General features: G+C 39.3%; 1 protein-coding gene across 1 annotated transcript in view; it reads left to right on the top strand.

Moving 5' to 3' along the window:
• The window catches only part of LOC126191236 (vacuolar fusion protein MON1 homolog A), a 106,699-nt gene that overhangs the window by 67,748 nt on the left and 17,325 nt on the right, over positions 1-21,626 (top strand). The window contains exon 7 of the mRNA XM_049932040.1: positions 6,513-6,794. Within this exon, the coding sequence (XP_049787997.1) occupies positions 6,513-6,794 (282 nt within the window). The remainder of the gene's footprint in view (positions 1-6,512; positions 6,795-21,626) is intronic.

The following is a 21,626-nucleotide window of genomic DNA, read 5'->3' as shown; positions in this document are numbered from 1 at the left end:
TAATTTTTTATTTTATTTATTTATTTATTCATTCATTTATTTATTTTGATCCTAGTGGTGTACTAATACCGTACATATAACTGAAAGAATATGCACAGTATCTTTGGTTTAATGATATTGTATTTTAATACAAAGTAATGTTCCGTACATCTTCCTGTTTCTCCAATTGTATTAGGATCTATACTTGGTATATTATTTGATGGCTGTAGTTGGATCTTTGAAATACTATGAATTAACAACTCATCCGTCGAGATTTTAACCTGCCCAATCCCATCAATTTTTGCGTGAGCGTTCATCATGGCTTCATCTTCTTTGCGCAGCATATTCTTGATTATTACTATTTTCTCATTTTTATAGTGTTTTAGTGTGATGTATTTCTGATGAATGATAGCCACATGGTAGTGTGAAATGTTTGTTACATCTCTGCAAGGCAGCACAGCAGTTATTTATATGAGCTCTCTCCCTCTCTCTCACTGCACAATTCCATGACAGCACTACATCCCTAATTATCCCTGAACTAGTTGATGATATGTGCAACTGATTTGATGTATACCTCAAGTACTTTCTTCATTATTTGATTACTTCAAAAACCTATGTTCAAGTGTCTTGGGTATAGTTTCCTGTTTTACTTACAGCAATGCCAAATACAAGGTTAAATACAAATGACGGAAGAAGTAAAGGTAACTACGCATTGTACACTGATGGAAAAAAATTGCAACACCAAGAAGCAGTAGTGTGACATAAACAAAAGTTGGTAGATGTGTTTCTACATCTCAAAGATGATGTCTGTGACGTCTGCTCAAATTTCGCAGTATTTGCATAATAATAATAATAATAATAATAATAAAGATTTTATTGTCTTTAGGCCATTACATCAATTGATAACGTCAAATGAAGTTACAATTTATAATACAGTGTGATAAGGTATTGACTACTGAAATATTTTAGCTTATATTACAATAAATGTACAGTGGGTCATCTGTTGGATTACTGCATTTTACAGTTGAAGAATTGATTGATATCATAGAACGGGTGGGCAATAAACCATTCATGCAGTCTTTCTTTGGATGTATGTTCAGGAAGATCCTGTATAGCATGTGGCAGCTTATTAAATAGTTTGTGCCCTGTGACTTCATAGCTATTTATTGATTTTGATAGTCTGTGGTAAGGTGTGTATATGTGTTTGATGCTTCTTGTGTTGTAAGAATGTACATTTTCTCTATGTTTCACATCTTGTAGGTTCTTCTTCGTAAAGATTAAGACATTGTGTATATAGAGGTTTATTACTGTCATAATTTTTTGTTTGGTAAATAAGGGTTTGCAGTGAGCCTTATGTGAAGAATTTGTAATTATCCTAATGGGTTTCTTCTGCAATAATAGGATGTCGTGTATATGACTAGAGTTACCCCACAAGATAATGCCATAGGATATTATACTTTGGAAAAATGCAAAATAAGATGATCTGATGTATGTTTCAGGTACACAATTTCTGAGTTGTCTTAATAAATAAATAACACTAGACAGCTTACTACTAATATAGTTTACATGTTGGTCCCAGGATAACTTTTCGTCTAAATAAACTCCCAGGAATTTAACAGAACTTGGGTCATCAGATAGTGGCTTGTCTCTTAGAGTGAAGATTATCTGCTGAGTTTTATTTTCATTTAGCAGGAAACCATTTGCTCTGAACCAATATGCTGCATGAGTGAGTGTATTTTCAGCACAGGTTTTAAGATCATTAAGATTGTTACTGCTATGAAGAAAAGTCGTATCATCTGCATACAATACAGTGGTGGATCTAATAAACGAGAGGAGGTCATTGATCATTATCAGAAACAGGAAGGGCCCCAGTACAGATCCCTGAGGCACACCTACTTTAACATTTTCTATGTTTGACATTTCCTTACCAACACAAACTACCTGTTTACGGTTGTTGAGATAAGCTTTTAATAGTCTGAGACTGTTTCCTTTGATGCCATAGAATTCTAGTTTCTCTAGTAGTGGCGTGTGCTCAACACAGTCGAAGGCCTTGCTTAGGTCACAGAATGAGACCTGAGCAAAGCCTTTGTTCTCAAAAACTTTGAGGATGTAACTGACTACCATATTGATTGCATCAATGGTCGACAGATTCTTCCTAAACCCATATTGTGTAGCATTAATTATTCATAGATTCTCAAAGCGAGATGATAATTGTTGGTACATGATGCATTCTATTACCTTGGAGAATGTGGGTACTATTGAAATAGGCCTGTAACTAGTTGGAGAGTATTTATCTCCCTTTTTGTATACTGGGACGATCCTAGACAGTTTTAACTCGTCAGGAAAATTTCCCTCAAGTAAGCACTTGTTTATGCAATGGGTTAAAGGGTACAGAATGCAATCACACACTTTTTTTTTAGCAGGTTGCATGATATGCCATATATATCTAAGCTATCAGATGATTTCAGTTGTTTTATGACCCCTTGTACATATCTAGGCGATACTTCGGAGAAGTTTAGCATGCTTGTATTTAGTGACTGTCTACCCCAATTTTGGGAGAGTAACTCTGATGGATTAATGTCTGGTTTGATATTTGCGTCTCCTATTTCTTTCACTGAATTAATAAAAACCTCATTGAGTGTTTGTGGTGGGATATTAATTTTGTCTTTTTTAGTATCTGTGGCAGCACTGTTAATTACTTGCCAAGCGGTTTTGCAGGTATTGGTGGAATTATGTATGCTGTTGGCATTGTAGGTTTTTTTGGCTTGCAGGATGGCTTTTTTGTATTCATTCCTGCATTCCACATAGGCTGATTTGGCACAGTCAGACTTCATATTGTATATGTTGTACAGTAACAAAACTTGTTTCTTTAGATCTGTCAGCTGTTTAGTGTACCATATATTTTGTTTGTTTTGAGATCTGGATTTGTGGCTGCTGTCCATTATTTTGATTTTTTTATGGGAATACTATGGTTAAATAGGGTCAAGAATGCATTAAAAAATCTATCAAATATTATTTTGGCTGGCAGGTCATTACTTGATGTGTAATGTCCATTGACACTACAATGGCCAAACCAGTCTCTGTCAGCAAGAGAATTACGAAATGTGTTAGTTTTATCCTCAGTTACGGGTCTGGTAATCACAACTGTTGGGACAGGTCTGTTTGCATTGCTCCTATTGAGGGGAATTTTACTTGCATAATTTAGAGATACAGAGTCATAGTCAGAGAATGGGAACACTACAACTTCGCATGTGTTTTCAGTGGTCTTGAAGTTTACAAAGATGTTATCTAAACATGCTTTGTTTCTTGTGGGCCTGTTATTAATATGATGTAAATTGTATTGTCTTAGTAAGTTTTCCAGAGCTGCAACACTACCCTTACATTTAGTAACATCAAAATCAGCATTCAAATCACCTCCTATTGCAATATCATAGTGTAGCCATTTAATATTACTTAATTCACTCAATAGCATGTCCATTTTTTCTAAAAATATGTTAATGCTTCCCTTTGGTGTTCTGTACATGGATACTACTATTAGCTTATGGCTGTTAATGATTATACCCTTAACTTCAAAGTGCTGTTCATCACACAAGGAATTTAGGTCTAGTTTGGTTATTGTACAATTGAGTGACTGGTTGGAATAAATTACCACACCGCCTCTAATGTGCTCTTTCCTACAGTAGCTATTTACTATACTAAAATTGTCAAATTTGGCAACTGCAAGTTCATTCTCATTAGCCCAGTGTTCACTCAGACAAAAAATATCAAACTGGTTATCAAGACCAAGCTCAGTTATGATAAGTTCTTTATCTTTTAGTCCTTGAACGTTAAGGTAACATATTTTAAGATCCATGCTCTTATTGCTTACACACTGAACACTATGGTGATTGGTTTTCAAACCTTTTTCAGGGCTTATCTTTTGGATTTCTGCCTCTTGTTGCCTTCTACTAAAAAATTGTTCACTTGGAGTGGTAGCACATCTACTGTTGTATGCCTACTCTTCCCTCTTTGTGATGATATTGTAGATGAGGCTGCTACTACAGGAATTGATGGAACTGCTGTTATGGTGTGTGGAGGCACTGTTGTGGCATCTGGTGACTGAGGGGATAAGGTGGTTGCTTCTTCTTCTGCTGCTGTTGAATCTTGCTGATGAATTGTGATAGGTACTGCTGCTGCTGCTGCTGCTGCTGCTGCAGGCATTGTTGTGGCAACTGGTGACAGTGGAGATTTGGATGTTGCTTCATCTTCTGCTGCTGTTGAATCCTGTAGATGAAATGTGGTAGGTACTGCTGCTGCAGCGTTTGTTGTGTGTGTAGGTACAATTGCTGCTTCCACCTCTACTGCTGTAATAGAAGTAACAATTTCTTCAGGCTCTGCTTGCGTCAAGCAAGGAGCTGGAAGAGCAGCAATTACTTCTTGGTTGTCAGATGCTTTCAGTATCATGCTGATGTTTTGGCACAGAATCTTCTTGCCTCTCTTATTAAGGTGCATACCATGTCTCGTGTAACAGTCTCTTTGCAAGGAGTCCATACTTATAAAATATGCATTTTGGTAGGCCCTGCAAATCTTTGAGTATTGCCTGTTTGCTTTTATGATTTCCACATTCACACATGACCATTCCGAAAGGTCATGCCTATGTGGAATTCCGACTACAAAAACTGATTTCTCTTCTGTTGAATTTAGTATTGCCTTAAGGTTTCGTGTTGAACTGTGGAGGTCATTTTTATATACATTATTGGCTCCTGTCTGCCACTCGTGGTCTCGCGGTAGCGTTCTCGTTTCCCGAGCATGGGGTCCCGGGTTCGATTCCCGGCGGGGTCGGGGATTTTCACCTGCCTCGAGATGACTGGGTGTTTGTGTTGTCCTCATCATTTCATCATCATCCAGGAAAGTGGCGAAATTGGACTGAGCAAAGATTGGGTCATTGTACGGGCGCTGATAACCACGCAGTTGAGCGCCCCACAAACCAAACATCATCATCATCACATTATTGGCTCCAGCTATGACAATATGACAATCATTTTCAGTTTGTATGTTTCTAATGAGTTCTTGGATGGGTGCACCTGGTTTGACAATACTAGTTGCTTGTATACAATGACTGTAACGTAGTATTTTTGTGATCTCACGTCCGTGGCTGTCAGAGAATATTTTCACTTTGAGTTTGTATTCACGTTTATTGCGGAAGTTTCTGCTCATGTGCTTGTCACTAAATAGATTTGGTGTGTTGCTGTCATCACAGTTTTCCGTGGATTCCACATTTATACCTGAATCTAATGCATGAAAACAGTTTTTTGTTACCACGGGAATTCTAGTCACTGGGTTTCACACGACTAACCCTTTTTGGCCTAGTAAACATATGTTGCCTTGTTGTTTCTGCCTTTAGGCCTATATCCACTTCAGAGCACTCGTTTATTGTAGGTAGGACACTGAAACTGCTTTTATTGCCGCGGTTCGTTCCATTCGTTGTATTTATCACCTTTTCGCTTCTTTCTTCTGTGATCATGCTAGTCCTGTGCTCCCAGTTCTGTGTTTTACTTGCTTTGGCGATCAGGATATTACGCGCCTTTTTCAGTTTGGCATTTTCATTTTCTAAATGCGCAATGTCCCGCCTTAGTACATCTACAATTAATTGCAGGCTTGATACACGTTCATTTAGCTTCACTATTTCACTGTTATAATTTACGTATGTTCCGTTTTTCACCACACAACTATAACTTTTGTTCACTTTCTCACTATAAACAACTGTACCGGATGCCATCTTGTGCTAGTAGCACCACTATGGGGATGCAAATCAGGTTTGCTTTAAATACACGCTGTAATGTTGGTGAGTGTTACTTACCTTGGACCTTACATTATTTGTTTTTCCTATTATGGATTCATTAACAAACACAAATTAATGATGAACATGACTTGCAATATATCGCAGAGGTGGCTGGCTACTGAATGATACACAAAGATATAAAGGTGCAATACCATGAAATGTGGCTGTCATGGCCTGTGGATTTCCAGGTGTATCAGTAGCCGAAATGGAACTGCTGCTTAATGTGATGATACATTATTCCTAGCAGCAGGTGTACTTCTTTGCAGAACAGTGAACACACCGGTTCAAAATGAGATTCAGTTTAGTCCGAAACAAATCCAGCCTCCCCAACACTCCCTCTCATAGGAGTTTTAATCCTGCTAGGATTGCTTAAGTGCTTCTGAGTAATAGGGAAAGTAAGGGGGGTTACTTATCTGTGGAAGATCTGAGACAGTTGTAGGTCATACTTGGATAACTGTGCATTTTGTTCAGTGACATTTCATTATACACGAGAACTACGTTCTTATAAATAGCTGTTGCAGTAGTAAATGTAACTGTATGTGCACAAATAAGATACTGCACATTTTAAAAAATGTGTCCAGTTTGTATACCAATTGCAAATTCTTTTGGTAAAATTTGACATATAATACTTAGCAATCCTGATATACTAGTAATTAACACTACTCATATTGTGTATTTGGTACAAAATAATGTTGTAAGCCTTCTGTTGCAGAAATTGCGTCGAGGTAACTGTCTGGAAGCAATCAATGAGTCACTCTCACGGCCAACATTGACTGTGTCCCAAGTTGGGGTGGCAGACATGCGCCACTTCTTATACAAGTGCCGATCGACTGCACAGTTTTGGAGCCCAGCAATGGAAGCACCGTACAACTCACCAGAGGAAGCAGAGCGCCTACTCGGTCTTTACCAGGCTCTTCATCAACGACTACACTCTGCAAGTCGACCGCTCAAGCTGCTTCATCAGCAGCTTGAGAGAGAGACAATGCTTGGATGGGTAAGCTACAGTTGGCACTAAGATTGCAAGGAAAAAATTACTCATCCAGGCAGTGAACAACCATTTTATGGCAAAAGTGTACTTATTTTTTTTTTGCCACAGTTCCTCTTTAAGTCAGTGCCCAACATTTTTCCAACAGGAGGTTTTCATCCCTGAATTGGTATTATTCATAGATCTCTGGAAAAAGTTTGATATTATGCCCCATTGCAGATTGTTAATGAAGGTCCAGCATATGGAATAGGTTCTCAGATATTTGAGCGGGTTGAAGACCTCTTTTATAATAGAACCCAGTACATTGTCCTGGATGGTGAGTGTCCACCAGAGACAATGCTATCATCAGGAGTACCCTCTGAAAGTGTATGTGTAGATAATCTGACAGGCAGGGTGAGCAGCAATCTGTGACTGTGTGCAGTTGATGCCTAGTGTACAGGAAGGTGACATCATTGAGTGACTGTAAGAAGATACAAGATGAATTAGACAAAATTTGTAGTTGACCTGAAGAATTATTGTAATATAGTATTAGTGGAGTGATGCTTGACATAGTCATGTTGATTAAGTGAGGAGGCATAACATTGCAGAGTGATACGAAATAGAATGAGCATGTAAGGACAATACTAGGAACGGTAATGATTGACTGGTTTATCAGCAGAATTTTAGGAAAGTGTAGCTCATCTATAAAGGAGACCATTTATAGAACACTAGTGGGTCCCACTTTTGAATACAGAAAGTTTGCTTGGAACACCCAACAGGCTGAGTTCAAGGAAGACATCAAAGTAATTGAGAGGCGGGCTGCTAGATTTGTTACCTGTAAGTTTGATTAATGTGCATGTATTACAACAATGCTTAGTGAACTCAAGTGGGTATACATGGAGTGAAGGTGACACGCTTTTCCCGAAACACTATTGAGAAAATGTAGAGAACCAGCATTTGCGGCTTGCTGCAAAGTGAGTCTGTTGCTACCAAAGTGTATTTCATGTAGGGACAATAAAGCCAAGATAAGAGAAATTAAAGCTCATATAGAGACATATAGATGGTCATTTTTCCCTTGTTCCATTTGTGAGTGGAAAAGGAAAGATAATGGATAGTAGTAGTACAAAGTAGCTGTGAGATGTAGGTGTAGAATTGTAGGAGGTCTCATTGGATTAAAAATGTTTGCCATCCAAAGATTCCATTAGGTGTGGGAATATATTAAATCAGATGATACCATATCTGGTGAATAGGATAAATGTTACAACAATTCGTTCTCATGCACCTTAATTTTTGTCATTGTCAGAGTACTTCTGTAGGCATGTGTATTGTTTGGTTGTCTCAGCAGCAGCAGCAACAGTAGTAGTGGCAGAACAGTTACGGGGGAAACTGGGAGAACATTTCACATGAATTTTGTCGTCATGTTACAGTTTCAGGTGGAGGTTCTAATCCACCAGCTATAGACTGGGAGAGACTCAAGGAATCAGGATGTGTAGTAGGGGCAGAGAATCACGTGAAATTGTTCTAAATGCTTTATCTGAAAATTACCATGAGCAGTTAATCGGAGAACTGACTTGTGAAGATAACATCATAGACCTGCTGGTGACAGACCCAAACTTTTTGTTACAATTGGGGTAGAACAGGGATTCAGTGACCCCTAGGCTTTTACAGTATATAGCTGTATATAGTAACACAAAGAAATGCAGTAAGAGTGCAAGAAACAGATTTCAGATTACCTGAGTGGTCAGCTTGAAAGTCTCATCTCCAGCACTATCAGAGGACAAAGTTCAAGAGCATCATACAATATGCTTTATACAGGTACACGTCAAGCAAAGTCATGAGGGACAAACAAGACGCGCTGTGGTTAGATGGCCATATTAGAAAACTGCTATGAAATCAAAGGAAACTTCACTGGAAATATAAACATAGCCAGTGCCTCACAGACAAACAAAAGTTAAACGAAGCCAAAATTGTTGTAAGGAGTCTCATGCATTGAAGTGTTAAGCAAATTTGAAAGTAAAATTCTGTCTACCGATGACAGAAAATCCTAAAAACAGGGTGTGACAGCCGGGAAATCTGGAAAAAACCCAGGAATTTTTTCATCCAGGAGAAAACCAGAAAAAAACGTGGGAATTTTTAAGAATTCCGGGAATTTTTCTTTGTTTTAGTTCTCAGTTAATTTTTTGTAATTGTGACTGGTCAAACTGATACTCTAACAAAGAATTTTACTTTAGCTCATTACTGCAGTATAATACTGCAGCAATAAAATGTAAACGAGGAAAAATAAATAAATAAATAAAACTTAAGTTGCAAAGGAAATACACCATTTACAGCAACAAAACAGCTCACACACAAGCACCTGCCAACAGCAAAATGTGTCGAAGGCTTTAGGATGAAGATTGCGATAATTCATTACATCAAACTGCTTCCGATGGGCATGATGTCACAATGGTTAACATTAAGTTAGTTTGAGAAGTTGCCAGTGGGCTTATGTACATGCACAGTTGATTCGTGTATGAGCAGTACCTTCTCTCGCGTAACTTCGGCCGTCGTAATTTAATATATATATTATTATTGTGATTATTATTCTTTGATTGTTGCCGACTTACATGGTGGGCCTTAATAAAAATGATATTTCATTTAAATTTTGATTTTACGATTAAATGCGTTCCTGAAGTTCTCCTTTTTAACAATATTAATTTCAAATTATTCGTTACGTTAATGAATGTTACACTCGCTGCATCTTACAAACATGAGCATACAAGCTGAACAACGTAATAAACTTTGCATATTAATTTCCTCGGCTAGTCAGTTCACTTTAAAGCAAGAAATCTTTAGTTATTAACTAAAATTGCGGCCCACACACGCGCGAGAGTATTTTTCTTACCTCCGTTAACCATTTTATTGTAGTCAGAGTCCTGGCTCTGGGTCTCGGCTATGAAAATAAGAATCTTAGAGCTAAGTATTTTCTGCAACGTCGGGCGGCTGTGGAGAAAAATTAATATTATGCTAATAGCAGGCGAGTTTTCAGCTTCCGCTAATTTTTTCATAAGTTAATATCGCCACGTAATGGCGTCGTTGGCTGCATCGGCCGCTGCAATTGTTGAGCTGTAAATTACTTGAATGCAAGTTAATTCAAGGAAGGCGGACATGAAATCGGGATCACCTCTTACAAATTAAAAGTGCACAATAATATTAAATCAGTATATTATATGCTTAACTCATACAAATAAGCTTACATTTGTCAGCACACGCAAGATGTCCCTCGACACACAAGAAAAACAAGAGAAGAAGTAATAAAGACGACTAAAAAAATTAACAAAAGAGTGTATCTTGTCACCTCTTTAGATCATTTTGTCATAAATTATTTCTTTGCATTTGAAACCTGGACAGAGAAATTATTATTTTACGGCTACATGAAAAAAAATCTCTTACAAATTATGAATGTCTTCTTTATAAATATTGTCTTTTAGTAATATGGCACTGGGGACGCTATATTGCCCCCCGAAATGTTTGTCATAAAAAATGTTCGTGTTTTTTGACATAAATATTTCCTCTTTCATGTCCACAGTGTCCACACGCAGATTTTTCTTTCACAGTCTACATATGTCACATCGTATATTTAAAGCGTTAAATTACTGTGGTGTGTTGCCCACAAAGTGTAATACAGATGAGGTTCAAGGTATATAACCACGAGTTAGTCCGGAATATTTGAAGTCCCAGGGGTGTCAACTGTTCGCTCCCCATTTGGCGCGGCCGTAGGGAAACCTGGGGAAAACCTCGGCGGAGCGACAGACTAACTGCTTTGGTCACTTTCACTTAATTGTTTCTGGAATGTCATTGGAGTACAGGATGTGCATACAAATATTTTTGTTGCACTATGCAAAAAATGAGGTCATTATAACACTTGATTGCGGTGTCGTTGATGATCTACGCCGCGACGTTTGGCTCGCGACGGCGTCGGTTGGTGTGTTCGGTGCTCGGCGTTCGCGGCGGCTGCGGAGAGGTCAACGCCCGCCCGACGCCAGCGTGTGTCTCGCTGTCGCGGATCGTCAGAATCAGCTGATCGGCTGCACCGTTGGTGATGCGCTTCTGTCTCGCCCGGGCGTGGCGGAGTGGGATGATATTCGCCCCCCGCTCTTGTTGGCAGGAGTCAGCTCTGCTACGCATCTCCGACGTAGTACATGAAACATACACACAACCAACGTAATATTTGTTTCCTGCTGCAGATGGTTACGCTAGTGGGAAAGAAGAATTTATTAGTGCGGCAGTTGTTGTTAAGTTTTCGCCAGTTTCCGAGTGTCAAGCTAGCACTGTCTTGCAGAATACATGACATGGATCTTCTCCCGTGAATGAAGTTTTGATGCGCCACTGTTTCCATTACACGTCAGTTTTTGGTCTTGATAAAATTATGTTTTCGCCGCACTCGCAGGCACTGGTGAGTGTCCCAATACGAGCTTAGCACAAACATTCGCCGTTTCTGCGGTCGCTGTCTTGCAACAGTCCACGCATCGCATTCCAATCTCGCATTGTTGTACTCACTGAAATTACAGCCTGTCCCAAAAATATTTACTGTGGGTTCACTTCACGTTAACAGTTCACATTTATAAGCAAATTCACAGTTTTTCGTGCGTAATATTGGCGTTTGGCGTCTTTACCGCTGTTGAACGTTCAATACTAGCACTTCACTGTCCGTATCACAGTTTCACCTTCACAGTTTTTCACACTGCTTAAAGTAACTGTTTCGATTAGTTCACAAACACTAATGTATTTCATTCAGTCTGAACTGGATTTTGGCTCGTGCTGGATTTTACCAGTCTCTCGCACTAATTATCTCTTTTCATTTTCCACTTAGAGTCGTACTTGCCTTCAGATTTTTTGACTATACAATTGTATTTCCGTCTCATCTGAGGTAAGTCCCCATGTCATGTCTGCCCACTCATTGCGTACTTGCCCTCCAGAGCCAGGCTCGACTTTACAAAACTTTGCCTCTCGCATTATTGTACACATTTTATAATCTAGGCCTAGCGTGCAAGTTCCTAGATTAATGTTAGATTTGTGACTTTTGTTTACACTACAAATTCGTGCAAATCTCTGCCTTAGCAGATGGCAATATATTTTAACAGTGCTTAGCGGTAGTCGCGTTTACTGATTTGCTTTGTACCTTGTCCACAACACATGAGGTACCTTGGGTGATGTACACCCTGCACTGATATTGTTAAGTAAATTATGCTTGAGCATATTTCAAGATCGGTATAGACATAAATACATGAAACGACTTATACACTATAATATTAGATTTCATAAGTTGCATTACTACTACAGTTCAAAAATATTCATGACACACTAATGAAAAATTCTTTCGTCGTTACATGCTGTTGAATTTTTTTTTTCAAAATGCAATTGTTTAAAAATACTATTATTCCTTAACATCTACAAAAATTGAATCGCACTAATCTTGTGTGCCTCATTGTCTTTAAATGTTACACTAAAATCTTAACATTTACCCACAGAAAAAAAATACACTATAAACTTAACCTACTACACACAAATGTAAACGTTGCTCTACTGAGCAAACTTCTTTAAGTCTTTGTATGGATAGAGTCCTTTAACCTCTCCCGATTCTACGTCACCCAACAAATAGCTACATCCATGTGGTATGTCTATGATTTTGTAGGGCCCGGCATACACCGGTTGCCATTTTTTATTCTTTTTCGCTAACAGAGATGACTTGGGATGAGTCCTTATTAGCACCAAGTCATCTGGTTGATACACTGTTACCTTCTTTATTTTCTTGTCATGCTTCTTCTTTCGGCGCTCCGCGCACCTCGTTAAGTTATTTAGAGTCTCAGCTATAATTTGTTCGTGAGGTACAACTTGTCGTGGTACAGTTGGTAATGGTGACAGCCAGCTGTCGGTTTCATTCTTTCCAAACATGACTTCTAATGGAGTATAACCGGTGGCTGAATGTGGCAATCTATTGTGGAGTTCCTCAAAAGTTGAAACGTATTCTGCCCACTTGGTGTGGCGATTCGGAATGTAAGTTCTCATGAACCTGTTCAACTCTTTAAAGGTACGCTCTACAAGACTGCTCTACGGGTGAAATCGAGCTACAAAAATGTGTTTAACACCTTGCTCTTGTAGAAACGTTTTCCATTTGAGACCAGTAAAATAGGCGGCATTATCGGATAATATGATCTGTGGTTTGCCAACATTAACAAAATAATCTGTTCGTAATTTCTGAATGAGGGGTGTGGCCGTTGAAGCTTTTACAGGATACAATTTTAGAAATTTGGAAAAGGCATCATATACAGCAAATACATATTTCACACCACCTCTGCCAGTGGGTAGTGGCCCTAGAATGTCAACAGAAACTAGTCGTAATGGTTTGTTAGGAACAACAGGGTGCAATTCACTTACCGTGGGCAGATTTGTAGGTTTCGTCCTTTGACAAACTACACATGTCCTTACAACATTCTGAATTATTCTTTTCATATTCTTAAAATGACATTGTCTTGCAAGAAGTGCTCTACATTTTTCAATACCCACGTGTCCCCACGAAAGGTGCACGTGCCAGATTAAATCACTGATACATACTTCCGGTACACAGATACACCACCAGTCCTTGTTAACATCCTTCCGGTAATATAATACCCCATTTTGCACAGAATAATGGCTACCTATCTGATTTCCACCCGAAGATAGGAGTTCTTGTTTGACTTTTCCCAAGGCGGGATCTTCGTCCTGTAAACTAGGCAGTCGCTTGCACGTCTGCAGGAACTTTTTTCGACAAGTAGGGTCTTTCATAACTAAAATTTTGTACTCCGTTGCCTGTTCTAGTATTGTTGTTAACTCAGGCAGACCTTGCGGCAACCGTGACAAAGCATCAGGCACTACGTTGTCACAACCTTGTATATACATTATTTGAAATTGATATTCCTGCAGAGCAAGCACCCACCTAGTCAACCTGTCGTGCATTAACTTGCATGTCAGCAAAAAACTTAAGGCCTGATGATCACAGAAAATTTTTACATTTTTTCCGTACACATAGTATCTGAACTTCTTCATGGCCCATACTACTGCTAGTGTTTCGAGTTCGGCGACTGTATATGATCGTTCACAACTTGACAACACTCGGCTTGCAAAACCGATTATTCTTACGTTCTTGTTTCCACCATCCCCATCGATTTGAAATAAACACGCGCCTAGTCCGACAGTGGAGGCATCTGTAGCAAGGCAAAATTCCTTTGACATGTCAGGATGTGACAGTAGATTAGCATTTAGAAGGGCTTGTCGTATTTGCTCAAATGACTGCTGGCACAGTTCATTCCATATCCAGGGTGTATTCTTTCTCAACAAGTTTAACAGGGTATTATCATTTAAAAGCTGGTCAGGTATGAATCGTCTGAAAAATGACACTAGACCCAGAAATGCCTTTAACTGTTTCTTGGTTCTAGGAGGAGGGAAGTTCTCAATTGCTGCCATTTTCTTCGGATCGGGCACAATACCTGTAGGTGATATTACATGACCAAGAAATTTTATTCTCTCCCTGCCAAATTTGGATTTTGCGAGGTTTGCTATTACGCCTACCTCAGAAAATCTTTTTAGTACGCATCTCAGCGTGTCCATGTGGCTTTCCCAATCGGGAGTAGCTATTAATAAGTCATCGACATACAACGTTACTCGGTCCAACAAATCCAGTCCTAATACTTTATCGAGCGCTGCAATGAAGACACCTGCACTAACATTTAATCCAAATGGTAAAACTTTAAATTGGTAACTTCTGCCGACAAACACAAAGGCAGTGTACTTTCTTGATGATTCAGTTAGTGGGATTTGCCAATACGACGAACGCATATCGACAGAGGTCAGATATTTAACTCCATAAAACTTCTGTATCTGTTCATCCAGGTTTTCTGGTCGCGTTCTGACAGGTACAATTATTTTGTTAATATTGCGCGCATCAAGCACGAGACGTATACTGCCGTCCGCTTTCGCTACGGCCACGAGCGGACTGCTGTACGGGGATAGAGATGGTTCAATTATCCCCCAATCAAGCATTTTTCTTATTTCCTTCGTAACTGCCTCCTTCTTTGACCACGGGATGGTGTAGTTTGCGTGACAAAGTATTGTGAGGTACCACTTCGATGTCATAGGTGTAGCCCTCGATAACACCGGGTTTTTCCGAAAACACATTCTTGTAATCTGTAAGTAGCTGAGTCAATTCGTTTTGTTGTGCTTCAGTCAAATGTTCTGACTCCATAACTTTCATGGCTATCAGTTTCCTTTTTTCCTCTTTATCTTCAGTAATAAATTCTTTATAATATGCTTGTCTTGTACTTAAGTCAGAATATAAATTCATTACCTGTATTCCTTCGAATCTCGACTGAAAGTTCCGGCAATATTTACCGTGCACGTCCCGTGTCCTCAACAATGGCAAAATTACACGTCTGTCCTCATTCACAAGGCTTACTTCCCCGCACAAGAGGTCGATTTTTGCGTCCCTCTGGCGTAAAAATTCCATCCCCAGGATGCAAGCAACACCTAATCCCTTAACTACTAGGAACGAGCTTTTCATTGCTTCATTTCCTACTGTAAACTCGACTTGCACCTGGTGCTTTATGATATGAGATTGTGCACCTATTGCACCTGTAACACGACAATTCTTCACTGGCAATACTGGTATTCTATTATTTTGACTCAAGTACTTGTAAAAATTTGCACTCATGACATTGGTTGACGCACCGGTATCGACTATTATGTGTATTGGTGCTCCATACATATCTGCTTGCAATATAGCCTGCACAACACTTTTGTCGGTTCGGTTGCATTTCTGCAGTATGTCTACAAGTTCCTTTTCTATTTTTGTTCCTTCATTGTATCTCAGCATACAAAGTTTATGGCTGTCATCCGTGAATGTGCCCTCACTACACCATCCTGCAGCCAACAACGGAGAGCGTATTGTGGCTGTCTTTAGTTTAACGGATGAGCATTAGTGGATTGACAGTTGTCTGTCACTTCCACTAACCTCACATTGTGGTTCTGGTTGTTGTTGTTGCTACTGTTGGGTTGGCCACCCTACCTCCCCGATGGTGTATTTTGATATTGTGTATGGCTCTGGTTTTGCGGTGGTCGGTTGTAACTTCCTGACATGCTCTGTGATGGACCTGGGTTGGCGTTCCATTGTGGCGCTGTGTTTTGTTGCCACTGTGATGTCGGTTCATTACAACCACGCTACTGGTTTCGGTTATTCCGCCATTGCGGATTGCCGTTACCATTATATCCATTACTCATGCGTCCATCATGATGTCTCTTTCGATTTTGACGATTATAACCGTTGCCGTTATAACCATTGCCACTGTTTGTGCCTCGATTCTGTTGCCGGTGCTCTTGCTTACTCCCGTTGTTACTACCGTTACTGTGGCTGCTATTGTAATCGGCTTTTTGTTGATTACAGCCTGCATAGTTCCACTTGTTTTCGGTTTTCGTATCTTCGATCAATAAGTCAACAGAATCCACTATTTCCATGAATTGTTCTATATCGTATTCCGGCACATTGATGAAATATCTTTTAATTTCACTGGGCAACTTCATTTTTATCAAACTGATTATGTCACGATCGGACATTGGCTCATCCCAGTACCTGATTTTGTTTATATACTTTTCGAAATATTTGCGTAACGTTCCCATCTTAGGATTGTACATTTCAGGACTGTACAACTCCTTTCGTAGTCTTTCTTGGACGCTATCGGACCAGAATTTTTGCAAGAATGCACCTTCAAACTGTTGCATCGTTAGACATTTTTCGGACACGTCGGTGGCCCACAGTGCCGCGTCACCTTGAATAAAGGAGACCACGAACTGTATTCTTTGTCTTTCCGTCCATGTCCTGGGAAACACATTCCTGAAGCTCTTCATAAATACAACAGGGTGGACATTTCGCTTTTCGCTATTGAAGGGTTGGAATGTCCTGTGTTTTATTACATTGTCCTCTTTTTTGCACGTCTGATTGCTACATTCTGGGACATTCATCACTTCGTGATGTGCGCTGCACGGTATCGCATGTTGTTCGTGCTCATAATTCGCATTAGGTTGCGGTTGCGCACTCGTACCCTGCCTACCGTCAGCGTTATTATAGTAATCAGTGCGCGGAGTCGGATTCATGATCTGTCCGCCACTGTTTACATTGCTTTCCAACGCAGACAGTCTTCGCGCGACCTCCTGTTGCCAATTTGGCAACTCCGCTGTCACACGGGACTTTATCTGTGCTAATTCGGCATGTAGTGCGGCAGCGCTAGCGTCAATATTTACACTCGCGGCCGCAGTCGCTTGTTCTACAGCTGCTTTTACATCGCTTTCAATCCTTGCAGATATCTCGCGATCCTTTACTTCTAGCCATTCATTTAATTCTTTTTCTACTTTTTGAGCTTGCACTTCCAAATATGCGTCAATACTTTTCCGTGCATCTATCTCCACATTATCCACGCGGTTGGTTAAAGTCTGGACATTGTCTTCAAGCCTAGCCTGCGATATCTGTAGTTTTTGCATCTCGCCGGCCAAGCTTTGCACAAGATCGGGTATTTCTTTGCACGCGTCCCGCATCTCGGCAAGTTCGCTTCGGATACTGTCTAGTTTTGCTTCATTGCGCTGCTCTTGCTCACGTAGCATCTGAGCCAGTTTTTCATCTCTTTCTCTTTCCCTCTGTTCTAACATTCTTTCTTTTTCCCTTTCTTTCTGTTCTCTTTGTTGCTCTTGCTCATAGAGCATCTGAGCCAGTTTCTGATCTCGTTCCCTATCTCTTTCTTCTAACCTGCGCAGAAATTCTGCAAATGGGTCTGCAATCGGTGAGCATACTGGTGTCCCGCTTAATCTAGCACTCGATTGGCCCCCCCTGCCCAGGCAGTGGAGTTGTTACTCTATTCCCATTCTGCTGTGGAGCGTCATTCACCGTCCACAGATCCTCGCCCCCCGCTCCGGAAATTATGTTACCGGAGGCGGTGGCTTGGGATTCGTTTACGTTTTGCAAATGATCCTCACTTTCCATATTAACAGAATTTTGTTCTTCTGGTACGGATGCTTTAGGTTGTCCTATCTTACCCATACTAAATTCACTTTAAGCCACTGGCAAATCTTTAACACTGATATACACACAAATAATTATCCCCTCCAAAAATAAACATATAAATACACAAAACGAATTATTATACCCTCCAAAAATAAACACATAAACACACAAAACACCGAAGGTATCTCATGTGCACATGGGTTCGATATTCCGCACAGAGCTACACAGGATGCTTGCACAATAGGCCTTACCTTACTTATTTTTCTTTCTCGCAATCCTTTTTCTTTTCTACTCTTTTTCCTCTCCAGATCTCCTCAGGGTGTGGTTTTGTTGTTGTACATGTAAAAGAATTCATACAAGCATTATTTTACAACAATTAGACACATACATAATTACATTCAGTACAATAGAATCATATTAATCGGGCCCCAAAGTTGCGGCGCCAATCTCGCGTAACTTCGGCCGTCGTAATTTAATATATATATATTATTATTGTGATTATTATTCTTTGATTGTTGCCGACTTACGTGGTGGGCCTTAATAAAAATGATATTTCATTTAAATTTTGATTTTACGATTAAATGCATTCCTGAAGTTCTCCTTTTTAACAATATTAATTTCAAATTATTCGTTACGTTAATGAATGTTACACTCGCTGCATCTTACAAACATGAGCATACAAGCTGAACAACGTAATAAACTTTGCATATTAATTTCCTCGGCTAGTCAGTTCACTTTAAAGCAAGAAATCTTTAGTTATTAACTAAAATTGCGGCCCACACACGCGCGAGAGTATTTTTCTTACCTCCGTTAACCATTTTATTGTAGTCAGAGTCCTGGCTCTGGGTCTCGGCTATGAAAATAAGAATCTTAGAGCTAAGTATTTTCTGCAACGTCGGGCGGCTGTGGAGAAAAATTAATATTATGCTAATAGCGGGCGAGTTTTCAGCTTCCGCTAATTTTTTCATAAGTTAATATCGCCATGTAATGGCGTCGTTGGCTGCATCGGCCGCTGCAATTGTTGAGCTGTAAATTACTTGAATGCAAGTTAATTCAAGGAAGGCGGACATGCAATCAGGATCACCTCTTACAAATTAAAAGTGCACAATAATATTAAATCAGTATATTATATGCTTAACTCATACAAATAAGCTTACATTTGTCAGCACACGCAAGATGTCCCTCGACACACAAGAAAAACAAGAGAAGAAGTAATAAAGACGACTAAAAAAATTAACAAAAGAGTGTATCTTGTCACCTCTTTAGATCATTTTGTCATAAATTATTTCTTTGCATTTGAAACCTGGACAGAGAAATTATTATTTTACGGCTACATGAAAAAAAATCTCTTACAAATTATGAATGTCTTCTTTATAAATATTGTCTTTTCGTAATATGGCACTGGGGACGCTATACTTCGCACGCTTCTGGCTTCTTGAAATGCGGCTATTAGCTGTATCCAAGGTAAACTAGATACGAGCTGTATCAGCAGTAGAAACAAGCAGCCAGATACTACCCAGAAACATTTTTCTGGCGCACCCAAGCTGCCAAATTCGCGCATGCGCAAAGCAATCAGAGTTGTAGTGGGATGAGGGGTACTCTCCACGTGAACCATGTTTAAGTTTTGTTTGCTGTTTCCTCTTGGTTTACAGCTCTCAAAAACAAAACAGATTTCTGTGACCGGGAGCTATAAAGTGAATTAAAATATTAACATAATTATGGAAGGCTGAAATATGTTATTAGTCTGTTTTCTGATTTTATTTTATTTCTAGGTTTTTGGAAGTCTGGTATTAATTGCCTTGCAGAACAATGAAGTTATTTTTATTGATTTGCTAAAAAAAATTCCACAGTGGCTGTTGATTTATTTGAAACACTATTGGCTAGTGTCAACTGTTTGCAGAATTTCAAGTGCACATTGTTATCTTTTGCAACATATGGCATTATACCATAGAACTAAACATGAGATAATACAGCACTGGTACATCAAGAAAATTTACATTCCAAAAACCATACTGAAAAGTTAATATCAGCTTGGGCCTACTTCTTTGTGAATCTGGACATACGAAAGTGCTCTTTAAGCCAAATTACGGATTTTAGTATGGTTAACGAAATTCCGTGGCTCTTGGAGTATCCTCTGGTGTCCTTTTTCATTTATGATGTAATGTAAGATCTCTCAATGCCATAACGCACTAACATATGGGCTACTTACGTCATCGTGGCTTCACAGGCCGTTTTCTGGTGCTCTCTGACAACTGCTGAAACGAATTCTAACAGTTTGTGGGAAATTATTGCAATTGGTCCTTTGAAAAGCGTTACTTTTTAATTTTACACATTATGAGCTGTGCTCATGCGCGAACATGCTTTGAACTTTTTAAATCACAGTGTGCTTCATTTTCATTCAAAGTTTAACACTTTGAGGACCAGCCTCTTAGAAGTATTTTGAGCCCAGAAGACCAGACATTTACGTCATTACTTAAAATTTTACTGGCACATTTGTGTGATATATTGAAGTGCAACACCTGCAAAAAAGACAAATATTACATGTTTAACCTTAGCTTTTCTTGTAGCTACTCTATGTACATTAATTGACACTATAAACTTTTCCTATTTGTGATGCTCTGAATCACTACTTTTACACGTGACATATCTTCCGAAAGAGAAAACTGAGATTCAGAAACTGTTTTTCGCTGTTGTGTTTACACGTTAAGATCTGAAGTGGATTTGCTAGCCCAGTTAGCTATGGCACCTGGAAAACGGCCAATGTAGTTTGATTCAGTCAGCACAATCACTATTTCTCTTCAGTTAGACAAGGTGTAAACAGCTTTAGTCTAATATTTCTACTTATCCTTCACTGTACAAAAAGCCACTCCATCAATATTAGCCAAAATTTTTACAAAAAAAGATGAAACCTGACAGCCCAAGCACATTTCAGTACCGGCTGCATTTACATGGCAGCAAAAATTGATTGCAGAAATGGAAAACAGGCAAACAGAAGCGGATTTCCAGAATCGATTTTGAAGTGTTTTCGTGACCACTGAGGAACGGTATTGAGTGATCAATTTATGAAATCAGGTTTTGGGAGCCCATGAAAATGCGATGAACATCTGCTGTCATCGCCTGGCATGATCACGTGACAAGAGCTCTGATTGGCTTACAAAAGCGTATGGCAATCTCGATTTCAGTGCTTCGGAAACTAATGTTCTGTGTTTGGTGAAAATTGACTATATACTTTCGTAATATGAAAATATGCAACGCGTGCATGTTGCTGGTAATCAAAGATATATCCAAAACTTTTTTTTTTCCGGGTTCATTTCCTAAAGTTGCGGGAGGTTCTACACCGCTGTATAAAACCTTAACCATTCAAAGGATTGACAAGTTTTACAATCTCGAAGGAAAGTATACTGTCACTTATCATGGAAAAACTGTATTTTCACCCAGGAGAAAGTTTATTTTTTAACCGGGAGATCTGGAAAAAACACAGAAATTTTTTTTCCTTGTCCGCATATGCAACCTGTAAGAAGTTATTATGTTAAATCAGTAAATGGATCAAAGTTCTCTGTCTGGATACTCTGTGACTGTAATTGCAGTGAAACATAGCAGGACACAGAAAATCCTGAAATAGTAAATGTCTTTTTCCGAAACTGTTTCACAGAGGAAGTGTATTGCCTCTTTTAAATTATCATACGAATGACAGAATGGCTAACATCGAAATAAGTAATCACAGGATAGAAAAACAGCTGAATTCCTTCAACAGAGGGAAGGCCACAAGACCTGATGGGATAAATAAAATACTAGAAGTA

This window comes from Schistocerca cancellata, chromosome 6 (genome assembly GCF_023864275.1).
Source record: "Schistocerca cancellata isolate TAMUIC-IGC-003103 chromosome 6, iqSchCanc2.1, whole genome shotgun sequence".
NCBI lineage: Eukaryota > Metazoa > Arthropoda > Insecta > Orthoptera > Acrididae > Schistocerca > Schistocerca cancellata.
The sequence above is the reverse complement of the archived record's forward strand: the minus strand, read 5'-3'. Positions and strand labels throughout refer to the sequence as shown.